This window comes from Numenius arquata, chromosome 2 (genome assembly GCF_964106895.1).
Source record: "Numenius arquata chromosome 2, bNumArq3.hap1.1, whole genome shotgun sequence".
Classification (NCBI taxonomy): domain Eukaryota; kingdom Metazoa; phylum Chordata; class Aves; order Charadriiformes; family Scolopacidae; genus Numenius; species Numenius arquata.
In genome coordinates, this window is record NC_133577.1 from 41464133 (window position 1) to 41476992 (window position 12860).

At 36.0% G+C, this 12860-nt stretch overlaps 1 protein-coding gene across 3 annotated transcripts in view; it reads left to right on the forward strand.

The window, feature by feature from the left end:
- Window positions 1–929: 929 nt before the first annotated feature.
- The window catches only part of SYT14 (synaptotagmin 14), a 61434-nt gene continuing 49503 nt past the window's right edge, over window positions 930–12860 (forward strand). Inside the window, exons 1-2 of one of the 3 annotated variants that reach the window (XM_074168217.1) lie at window positions 930–1089; window positions 7419–7637. In XM_074168217.1, the coding sequence (XP_074024318.1) occupies window positions 978–1089; window positions 7419–7637 (331 nt within the window). In that variant the 5' untranslated portion in view covers window positions 930–977. Of the gene's footprint in view, window positions 1090–2283; window positions 3327–7418; window positions 7638–12860 lie in introns of those variants that run through there. The other 2 variants (XM_074168216.1, XM_074168215.1) reach the window with 2 other exon arrangements.

Consider the following 12860-nt stretch of genomic DNA (forward strand, 5'->3'; position numbering starts at 1 on the left):
ATTCCCTGATTTCATATTTCTAAGACCATTTCCTAGGTAATCTTGGTCCTAAACAGTATTACTGATGATGTTGCTTAGAGAGTGATGGACTTGCAAGATTCTACCACTGCAAAAGATGCCCAAAACTTCCTTTCTGCTTAATATCAATTACATATTGTTTATTTTATACACTGTTAGACACGTCAGTCTACTTCAGCCTTTTTTCCTCTGCCTGGTTTTGATTAAGTGTGCTTTATCTCTATTCCACTTACCTCTTCCTTGGTTTGTATACAAGTGCCACAGATGCCAGGGCAAGGAACACACCTATATGTGCTTTTTCTCGTTCTGTGTTTTGCTCACACAGCATACTAGTTGTCAGGGAGCAGCAAGAGGCAGCTAAGGGAAAAGGAGCCAGGAGCTGAGCATAAAAAGGCTGGCAATGGCCAAACCAGCAAGGGCTCTGTCTTTCCCTAGCAGTGCTATCTCAGAGTTGGCCCTGAATCCAGGTTGCCAAACCTCCAGCCCCTTCCAGGAAGGGGGGAATGCTCTTAGCTTCTTTCCTGTACTCTCTCTCAGATGTTCCATCAAAAATCATTAGCCTTGGCATCTGCTGATCACCTCCCCATTTTCTGCAGAGTCCCTGTCTTGTTATGGGGTCCAGTATTCTGGCAGAACTTGCTCACAATGTCAGTCCTCCCTTACATTAGGACCAGATACTTTTCTGTTCTTCGAAAAGATGAGTGGAAGTGAAGAAACTGATGAAATTTAACAGTGTCAAACATTAAGTCAAATTTAAATGGTGGCTTTTCAGGTATATCTTGCTTATATATTTTGAACTTTAGTAGTATTTATTAATGATCAGTTGATCAGTTCTGATAAATATAACTTTTACATGTTAAACTTTTACAAGACACTTAAATATGTGTTTCTTTCTGTTTCTTTTAGTGTCTCCTGAAGCAATTGGATTCCTGTCTGCTGTTGGGGTGTTCATTGTTCTCATGTTGCTACTTTTCCTATATATTAATAAGAAGATGTGTTTTGAAAATGTTAGTGGTTTCCCAGATCTTGATTCAGGATACACTACAAGAAAGAATTCACAAGATAAACTTTGTAAGTATCTGAAATACAGTGTATTAACCTTAATTATAAGAACGCACAATTTTGCAAGGATGTGTAGAAATAACAAATAATCACTTGACTTAAGTGATGAAAACACACAATGTTGACTTGCCGTCACTGTGCAGTATGTGGAAAGGAAAAAACCTTCATATTCACAAGCCACAGAAATTCAACAGCTATATTACCAAAGAGTTGACATTTACTTATGGGAAGATATTTCTCTTGTACTATGAGAATACTCTTGAACATATTTTAAACATTCCATAATTATGTATAATTAAATCTTCTCAAGTGAATTTGTGAATGGGCTTATTGGGTTTTCACTCAGCCTATTAGAATCTTTCACCAACCTTTTGGAGAAGGTCTTGCATTTACTCACCTAGAAAAGTATTTGAAAGAAGTAAAACAATAGAAACTGAAGTCATCTGATCTCTGGCAAACAAATTTTTTCTATATTTTTTAAAATAGAACAATGTCTAAAAGGATAATGTGAAATGAAAAAAAATAGACCTTGAAAAAGATACTGAGGTTTGATAAAATAACCCCTTTCTACTTTTTGGCTGTGGAAATTGAATGGGCTTTGGCCCGGCTTGAGAGGAAGAGAGAGGCACCAGAAAGCAGAATGGGAAATTTGAGGGTTTCTTCCCTTCTACCTCTTTAAAAGGTGCAGCTAAATTTTTATTTTCAGTTTTCTTGGAGACAGAAAAAGTTCTCCCCCCTGGAAATTAAGTCAGTCGTCTTAACTTTCTTTTTGCTACAAAACAAGTCTTCATGTTCTGAAATATCTTACCTTATGTAAAAGACAACAAATGTTTTGGGGTAAAGAAGTCTCCACGATGCGTGTTTTTGTTCATCTATTATGTTAAAAGCTTGTTTTAGTGTGACATTGATGAAAGGACATAATTTAAATGTCTCACAACTTCTTCTTTGCAGGTTAGAATAAAAAAAAATTAATGTTTCCACCTCACACAGTTGTCTTAGTTTTGAAAATAATGAATTTTATTATGGCTAGTTGATGCTGCAGTTGATGAAAGACTATGGTTTTGCTGGTTGATTGTGGCTTCATTTCAAGATATTTACTTAGCTGCTTTCTCACTATTTTCAATGCACATTGAATGGAAAGAGCAAAGCTTCAACTTCCCCTGGTAAATGTATTGAGTTTGAGATAGCAAATCAAATAGCTCCGAACTTGGAAAAATGGAGTTGATCAGTTTGTGAAACGGAGGACCTTTCTATATTAAAAGTTGCTGCTGAATAGATTGGACAAATGGCGTTTTTCAGAAACCTCCAGCAAAATCTGAGCCTTCCCTCTGTGTCTTCTCTGGTGGACACGCTTAGCAGTGCTGTGGATGATTTGACCAGTGCTGTTGGAGAAGTTGGCTACAGTGTAGCTGATTCGGTAACAGAACAAGTAACAAGCATGATAAATGGCCTTCGTGCAGAAGATGAAAGCTCCAAAATGCAGGGTGATAAACCTATGCAAGGGAGAGAAGAACATACACCATCATTAGCTCATTCTCAGGAAATTAATATGAAAGCAAAGAGAGGTACTGCAGAACATAAAGAGACTCATTATTCTAATTCGTTAAGTTTTGTAAAAAAAGATACAAGTCAAGATGGAGCATCTGGCCATGTTGTGGACAAAAAACAGTGCCAGTTAAAAGGCAGAGATAGTGATAATCAATTAAGTGATACAGAAGTACCTCAGAATTTGAAGAATGTAGGAGGACCTTATAAAAGGGAAGCAATAGGAGGAAATGAGTGTTTTGTAAATGATAAGTTCTTGAAGGATAGTAACTTGAAAAGTAATAAATTTGCAATGGAGCAATCTATTGAGGAACAAGATAATTGCCTACGTGCAGTATCAGGTAATTCTAAGAATGAATTGCATAGAAAAATCAAATCACGGTCACCTGGAGTTGATTTTAAGGATTCTGAAGAAGCGCACAGCATGAATGTTCCCCAAGATGTAGAAACAAAATCTGTTGAAATACAGAAGCAAAAATTATCAGACTCCAGCTTGAAGAAGACACACAATGACCATCCCAATTGCATTAATGAATTCAGAGAAAAGAAATCTGAAGCCTTTTTTGACAGAAAAGGAAAATCTGTATCAAAGGATGAAGACAATATGTCAAATACAACTGCAAAAGCCGGTAAAAAGAAAAACTCAAAGAAATCAGAAAAGAATTCAAGAGAGCTATGTAATAAGAAGACAGCAGGAAAAGGTGAGGAATCCGTCAGCAAACTGCATTCTTCAGCCTTTCCTGAAACTTATGATACTTCCTACTTTTTTCACCTATTTTACACATTTAATAATAGTGTTTCCTGTGGATGAAAGTAGGTCTGTGTTGTCAGTGCTTCACTCTCTAATTACGTTGATACTTCTTGGAAGTTAATTACTTTTTAAAGTATTACTTAAAGGAACTGATTAATAAATGGCTTTCCTATGTTCTAACTTTTCTTTTTCTATATACAGTTTTTCTTACCTTCTCTGCAGTGCCTTGTGTGGTTTCTGTTGAATTATTTAATATTGGAATGTAACACTTGCTTGTGAAAGTGGCTTTTATTTTGTATATTTTAAAAGCATTGCATAAAATGTGGTAAGATGATAAAGAAAAAAAACCCCTTCTGTTATATTTACATTATAGTAGGTCTTCAGAATGTATTTCTGGGATGTGCAACATAGTCATTTCAAGACACAAAACTCAACGACAAGTGGCAATTAAGTGATTTTAAGTATAGAAAGAACTGACTGAGGCTTGTCTTAAAGAAACTTGTAGTCTTACAAAGAAAATATATGTATTATTGGTATGGATGCTGTGTGTGCCGTCCTTCAACATCCAGTCTTAAACAATATGACAATGGGATTGCAATAATAGTTTGCAAGTAAGAACTAAAACCTTGCATTTTTATACAATTGTTTTGCGGGCTGTGTAGTGAATTTTTAGAAAGCAACACAGGCTTTTCTGGTGATGCTTTTTCTGAAGAGAAATGAACTATTTCATAATAAATACCAGGTTTGGGGCTTTTTTTCAGTGTGTGTGTTTTCCCTTATGTGAAAATTTCAGTTATTTGTTTTGCTGGTTTTTGTTTCTTTGTTTGTTTTTGTTTTGTTTTGTTTTATTTGATTTAGAAGGTAGTTTCCATGTTTGTTTGATAAACTATGTTCATACCTGTTATTTCTTCAGGTAATATCATATTTATAAAGTATATTCACTATAAAAAATGACATTTTAGGTCCTATAATAAACAAATTAATAGCTTTCAACAGGTTAATAATTACATATGACCCATGTTAGCCGAATAAAGGGAAGCTTTTAAAAAGAACATTAATTCTCTTGGGCAAGTTTCCAACTAAGATATGAAAATCAAAAGAGAATTGACAAGAAGACGCATAAAACCTTGAGGACTCTTTTTAATGTGTAGGAAAGTATTTTTTCCCAGGGAACTGAAACAGATATTTATTGTACATTTTAAAAATGTTTGCATGGATAGCTTGTGTTTTAACGTTAATGAGATTTCTTTAAGTCCTCTGAAGAGGTCTTGTTTCATGACTTGTAATAATAGTATACATCTTCATTCTTTCTCTTTTGCGCTAGGAACTGCAGAAAAAATACCTGCTGTCACTGAAAACTTCTGGATGCTTATATATATGAGTGTATTATTAGAGGCATAACTTTCAGCACTTCTTTCAAACATGTTGCTACTGTGGTTTATACCATTCCATTTTTTAAACTTTTTACAGACTATTTAATGAACCTAATTTCATAGTTGTGAATATATGTCTTGTACTGATAAGTGATGCATCTAATACTGATGCCTGGCACTGTATTTTATGCCCTAATCTTAGCTGTGGAAATCCATAGAAGATTCCTAGGTGTCAGGTTTCAACCTGTTGAGGGCCAGCCTGTTTAGGCTCCTTTTTCTGGGCAGCCTCTGGGCAGTGAATTTGCTAGCCAGAATATATCCTCCTTGGTGTGATATTTTTCAATAAGTGATCAGTGAAATTGAACTTGCTTTATAGCCATCTGTACAATGGGAAGAACCATATCTGTCAGACTTGAATTAAAATTGCTAGTTTAGAGTTGAAATATCTAGATGCTCATTAGCAGTCTTTTAAGCCACCAGTTTTCCTATAAATACTAAATTAAGATTACGTACACATTGCATGTAGAGCGGGTAGCACCATCTGCAGTTAAGGTTCCTGACATTTTCCATTTCAAGACCTTATTTTCAGTTGCTTGTAACTGTGTGCCAAATTTGAAATATTTGGGATGAAATTTGGCATACTTTCCATCTGAGATTTTTTTTTTTTTTGAGCTACAGTTTAAAATCTTTAGCTGTTTCCAGGAAAAGAGTGTGTGAGAAACATGCTGGTTATCTGTGCAAAATAATCACATCTGCTTCACTAAGATGCTTTGTCACCTTTGTATATTGGATTATGTACTTGAAATGTGGGAGAGCACTTTTCCCATGTCAGTGATGCTCATGTGCTTCTATGAAAAAATACGTAAGTTTGCCGAAATTGTACATCTTTGGAAACTATGTCATTGGAAAAGGCATAGTAAACACTCCTTATACTTTGCTTGTTTAATTCACTGACCATCCCATTTGCGCTCATATGCTTCATTGTAAGGGGTTGAAGAACAGAGCAGGTCTTGTCCTGCTTTTTGATACTTACAGTTACTGAAGGACACGGGAAGTCTGAACAGAAGAATTGAGACTAAACATGACTTATGTGAGGACAGAAACTTCCTGAGCAAATGTGACATGAGGCAAGTGGTAGACTGGGATTTGAAGGAGGATGGGTGACAGCTGTGGAGAGAACTGATAACATTTTATGAAAGCGGAGAGACTAAGGATGAAAGACTGAGGTTACATGAGTAGTTGGTTAGGTGCAAGTAAAGAGAATTTGGGACTAAATAGACAAAGAGAATAAAGAAATCCCCATAACAGACCAAAACTGTGTGCTTGGAGCAGGAACCTAGAGTATGGGGCCAGGAGACAGGAATTTAGGATATAAATATACCCTATTATAAATATAAATGTAACTAAACTTGCAGCATAGGTTTTGCTGTATGAGTACCAGGGAGAAATAGACCTGTGGCTGAATTTTGGGTAAGCTGAATCCCTCCTTTAGTTGGAATGTCCAGGCAGAGGAGTGAGATTGGCCAGGCGTGAAGACAGAGACTAATGGGTGCAGAAATGCAGAGCTAGGACAGGGACGGGGAGAAGGGCATAAAAGCAGGGAGGGCAGAAGCAGTTGAGAGTGGCTGGGTAGCGTGTTAGATGGTATTCGCTTGCAGAATCACAAGCTGAAAAACAACATTATGGGTATCTCAGAGTTCTGCCTGTAATGGAAATCCATTGACAAATCATATACCGTAGGCTTGCTCACAGAGTAGTGGTAATGCTGACCTTTATTGAGTTTACACGAACTCTTTTAAAGCCTATTAGAGCTTGAGATCTACGGAACTTCTGCATGGCATGTTAAATTTGCACAGAATCCATTTGAGGTTTGGAAAAGGGAGGGGGAAGCTTTCTTTTTACAGAAATAAAAATGCAGCTGAATCTTTGATTCACGGGAGGAAGTCATACTTGAGATGTAGTTGGAAAAAGTTGCCCACAGGAATGGGCATTATAGAGGAACTGTTATTAACTAGATGGTTTCTTCTGTGCAATTTTTCCTGTTGCCAGATGTCTGCAATGGGAATCTGCATTGATTTCAGTTATTGAACAAGGGACTGTTTATTGTGCACGCAAACATCTTTCACTAGCATTTGCCATTTGTTATTGTGAGTTTAAGTACTACTGACATAAATACCCTAAGATGATTTTGTTGCAGGCTTCTCTTTGTAAATCAGTTTCATTTCTACATTGTACTGCATGCTCACAGCAAAAATCAGCTGGGAATGAAGGATCAGGAGCTGCCTTTTTGATATGATAGGTATCCAAATGTAACATTGAAGCAGTGTTAGATTTACTTTACATAAATTATTTTGAGCATTTTCTTACTTAATGTAGGGTTTCAAGAGCTTCAGTGTGTGCTGCCTTACATAAACGGATCCATTTTCTATTGAATAAGTTTTAGAATGTTTTTTCATGCTTAATGATCTTTCAGTTTTTCTAGAAAAAAAAATAGCTCTCACCAATTACAAAATCACATAGTACTTAACAATTGAACAAGGTGATATTTTAAAAATATTACAGAATTTTTCATTGAAATAACTTAAATATCTTCAATGATAACCTCTTATGGTTATTTTCTTGTATTCTATTTTGAGCTGTAGTCGATTTGCTTTATTTTATTCAAACAGACAACTCTTATATGAGTAAAGACCAGCATGGTTCATCATCTGAGAGTGAAGATGAAGCACTGGGTAAATATCATGAGGCCTTGTCTAGAACCCAAAGTTCCAGACTGCCAGTGGTGGATGGCAGACAGCAAAAAAACTATATATGGGAAACCAGACAAAAATATAGTCCCCTGTCTGCAGAATATGATGGATACAGTAGTGAAGCCTCAATAGATGAAGGTAAGAGTGATTTAAAAGCATTCCTTTTATTCCAAATTTCAGAATTATGTTCTGGATAAGTAAGTGCTAGATGAAGACAGCTTGACTTGCAAATAGTCAATGTCTGCAAGAAGTATCCAGATATCTTTTATATTTGTGCATGCTCCAAAAAAAAAATATGGCGTGGACTTGTGCGCATTTTTCTGGAAATGCTGCAAATTATATTAATATCTTGTTATATTAAGTTTAATACAGTTTTATCATTAGTCATTTTATTTTGGGGGGAATTTAAACTGTTTAGGAAGGAAACATGACAACTCTTGATGAATTCTGTGGTATTTTAAGTACAAAGAAGACATGTTATTCCTCTGTTGATAGGCTGTCATAATACCAAAGCAAATGGAATTGGTTATTGGTTATGGTGCATTGCAGTGTGCATTACTGCAATGTTCTGTATCTTTTTTTCTCTTGAAATCACAGGAATAAATTATTAGAAAGTTTAAATCAATATAATTTTTCCATGGAGTTGAAAGTTGCATGTTAGCAATGGATGCTTTCTTTTGTAGTATATATTTCTTGATTTTAAGCAAGGGTGAGAGCCTGACATAGAGTCTGAGAATTCTGCTGTCAATATCTTGTCAATATGCTTTTTGTGCTTGAAAATAGCTGCATGTCAGGAATGTATCTATAGCCATTTTCTAGCACAAAAAGTAAGCTTTGGTTGAAGTCACTTCAAAGTCAGACTAATATAGACACTGTACTGAGTAAGATATTTACTGGTCTCACTTTAATATGTTCAAGTGGAAGGATTTTTTAGAGAATTGGTGTTGTCTAATAAAAAGTGGATGCATGTAATTGAAAGTCTGTGTTTACATGTTCTATGCCATCCAGAAGTGCTTAAAAAAGTTGAATTTTCTACCATGTGATATAAAAGTCTGTTTCTGTTTGCCACTGAAATTTGAAATTAGTGCATGCTCATTCGTGATTCCAAGTTAAGACTCAAAAGACATAAAAACCATAATTGAAGTAGGGTGCAGAGTAAGACGATTATTTTCTGATAATCAAAATTTTCAGTTCTTTCCTTAGCTGTTTAACTGTAGGAAGGCTAGGATTCTGAGCTCCAGCAAATAGGGAAGGAGGTGCAGGTGTGAGGTCAGGCAGTAAGAAACAATCCTTGGACACTGTGATGGAGAATGACAACAAGGAAGAGGGATAGTGAAAGATTAGTGTTTGGTTTTTTTATATCTACTGAAATCTATCAACAGCATTGGTACGGGGAATATGAAAGATAAGATGCTAATTTTTTATATGGCTCATGTCACTGTTGGGAAAGAATGGTGATGTATACTAACAGGAATTGGAAAGCTCAATAGTATTTATTAGTAAATAATACCAGATACATATTATACAAGACGACTACTTTCAGATACCGAGAATAATGTATTTGTCTCTCTTCAAATTATTGAGGCTGCTTGATGAAATGGTCATAGAATAATTCATGTTGGAAGGAGCATGTGACATTCCTCTTTCTGTTTCACAGTTGTTCAGGTTTTTACTTTGGCTCTATAAGACTTAAGCTCTGCAGATGCTGTACTAGCCAATATCTGTGGGGTTTTGGTGGTTTTTTTTAAATAATTGTCTGTCTTATCATCATCTCAGATCATAAAAAGTCATAGTCACTGACTTTTATCCTTTCTGGGGAACGAGAACTCCAGTCTGGAAATCTATATAGTGGTTAGAATCTAAGGCAAAAGAACCCTCTTGGCAAGTCCAAGTATTGCATCAGGAAAGTTGCAATTCTTTCCCCCACCTCCTTTCTCATTTTTTCATCTATTGCTAAAGATATCTGTCACCAGCTGCTATCCCTTTGCAATGCTATTTCCATTCAGGAAGCTGGCTGGATGTAAAACCCATTTATATATATGCACACACATATTCACTCTAAAATTAGTGTATGCAAATTGAATTTATTATAATGAAAGAACATTCAGGGTTTGGAAAAAAATTTAAAGCAAAAACGATCAAAACTTTCTAACTTAGAAAATTGTAAATTTTTAACCACATACTTCTACTTTAATACTGTCAATATTTGGCTTTTGCTGCTGCTTGTGAGAGCATTCTCTTCCCATATTTTACAGGGTGTGGAGAATCAGCAATGTTATTTATTTGATAGCCTGCAATCATTCTACAGTTTCCTGCAAAATGCTTGCAAATTAGAGTGATGATGTTGTCTCATTATTGTAATCCATTAATATCTACAAAATTATGTTCAATGGTATTAAAAAGAGTTTTGTGGTATTGGACATGGCAGCAGATTATCAACCCAGTATTTCTTGCTTTTTGATGACCTGAAGGTGGCACACTAGAATAATTAGTGTTAGTACTTCCATTGTTGTTTTTAAATTATTTCAAACGTAAAAGAATTTTTGCACAATGATAGAAATGTGTTCAAATAGAGGAACAGATAGAGTATACCTTGATATGTTATGATCATTACAGAGGAAAAGCTGCCCAACCTAGAACTTTGATGAAAAGAGAAGGTAGAAACCTTATGAAGAAAGCCTGCAGTCAAAAAAAAATGCTACCAAAATAAATAAATTGCTACCAAACAGTTCATATACGTTCAGAGAAACAGTTTACTGAGCAGATGAGGTTAAAAATCTCAGATTCCAAGTGGACAGCATCAACATTCTAGATGTTTCAGTGCAATTTTTTAAAATTCAAAGCTTTACTGTTCCTTAAACTTGCAAAATAAATCTATATGACTTGATGATGTAATCCTGAATTTTTTCATTAAATAGTTGTTTTTTATGACTGATGAATTATTTTTATAGGAAGTGTAAAGACAAATGAGGGGGAGCAAGCAATGTGTTACTATATACTTTATTTAATATGAGAAACAATTTTCAATATATCTGACTTCTAAGACTTAAACACTTCAGCTGTACTTCCAGCTTAAGGCACCAATCAGTCCATACATTGAGCAGGGCTCAATAGTGTTAGTGAAGTGATGAGAGGATATAATTCATTTTAGTCTCATCTCTGTTTCCCCTCTGCTTATTGCTAGTAAATCAGCCTCTGATGATATCATTAAAAATTCCATCAGAGGTAAAGTAATATGAGCAATGGAAATGGTATTTCATTTGGGGAAAATTCTGCATTATTTTCGCTTCAGCAGTTAATGTCTATTACATGTTGTATCATGCAACACTGTGCTGTGTGTTTTCAAAGGAGTCAATATACAGTTTTACTAACAACTGTTTACTCTGCACTTTAATCTTCACTTTTAAAATTTGTTTGTTTAGACACATCTGCACTTAGTGCACACACAAAATTTTATGAGGCAAAAATATAATCTTGTCTTTATTAATACACCCTGTAAGCTTTGCTTGCATTGCTAAAAACATGTATAATATTGTGTGCATTACTAAGACCACCAAAATGTCTGATCATGTTATTTTAAGGTTCACTTATTATCAATTGCATAATTAGTTTATTACATCTATTTTCTGGCTGCGTGCCTCTAAAAATGTTTTATTCTGAAGCGTGAAAATGTGTGCGTGGTATGTGTTCACATCATTCTTTTCTCCTCTAGATGGCCATATTAATCTTTCTTTTCAGCATATATATATAGAACTGACATGGCATTTTGTGTAATATTTTTAATAGGTAAAGAAGAAAGCAAGCTTTGTGGGTTGTGTTGGTGGGTTTTGTTGGTGTGTTTTGATGATGGAGTGTTCTAGTAGCACTTTAATTCATTCTATGAAATTTAGGTTTTTAAATTTTGATTCACAAATACCTGCTTACGACGAGTGTCTGATCCACTTTACATATTTGTATAGCACATTTGATGCACTTAGATTTTGATGGGTTTTAATATTGATGAATATTTGATGAATTTTAAATGAAAAATAATGTCATGCTTAGATGCAAGTATTTCTACAGACGCTGTTGTAAATATATAGCTTTTGCAGTGAGCTCCTCATGGACAGGCTTAATTCTAGACTATCTCTAAAGGAAAATCTAGTTCATTAGAAAATCAAGAGGATGATAAACATCCTCATCGAAAGTAAGATGGTACAATGACCAAGTAAATGGTACGGATGGCAAAGTAAAATGGTCCAGAGGATACTTTTACACCTAGAATTTCTGACTCTTGCACAAATGACTCAAAACTGTTAATCACGGAAAAGAGAGAAACCTGTATAACTACAGTATTTCTTGGTACCTATGTGTGGACTTAACCCAGTATCTGTGCTTAGACCTAGATTTCTAGGGTTGGCTCGAAGTTTGAAATCTTATTTTTGCCAATAATTTTCGTTGTATTCTTTCTCATGTTACCCAATAAAGTATGGGTACTTACTGAAGTGACCTTTTCTCCTTTTCCCTGATATATAGAATCATGGAATATTTTGGATTGGAAGGCACCTTTAGAGGTCACCTAGTCCAAAGCTCCTGCAATGATCGGAGACATATTCAACTAGATTAGGTTGCTCAGAGCCCCATCCAATCTGAACTCAAATGTCTCCAGGGACAGGGCATCTACCACCTCCATGGGCAACCTGTTCCCGTGTTTCACACCCTCAGTATAAAAAATTTCTTCCTTCTATCTAGTCTAAATCTACCTTCTTTCAGTTTGAGACTTGCCCCTTGTCCTATAACAACAGGGTCTGCTAAAATGTCTGTCTCCATCTTTTTTATAAGCCCCCTTTAAGTACTGAAAGGCTGCTATAAGGTCTTCCTGGAGCCTTCTCCAGGCTGAATAACCCCAACTCCCTCAGCCTGTCCTCACAGGAGAGGTGTTCCATCCCTCTGATCATTTTTGTGGCCCTCCTCTGGACCAACTCCAACAGGTCCATGTCTTTCCTGGTGCTGAGGACTCCAGAGCTAGACACAGTAGTCCAGGTGGGGTCTCATGAGAGCAGAGTTGAAGGGGGCGGGTCACCTTCCTTGACCTGCTGGCCACACTTCTTTTGATGCAGTCCAGGATATGGTTGGCCTTCTGGACTGCAAGTGCACATTGCTGGCTCATGTCCGGCTTTTTATCCACCAGTACCCCCAAGTCCTTTTCCTCAGGGCTGCTCTCAATCCCTTCATCCCCCAGCCTGTATTGGTACCGAGTTGAGGCTGACAGGTCAGTAGTTCCCAGAGTACTCCTTTCTACTCCGTTTTAAGATGAGTGCAATGTTTCCCTTTTTCCAGTCACCGTGGACTTCACCTGACTGCTCTGGCTTTTCAAATATC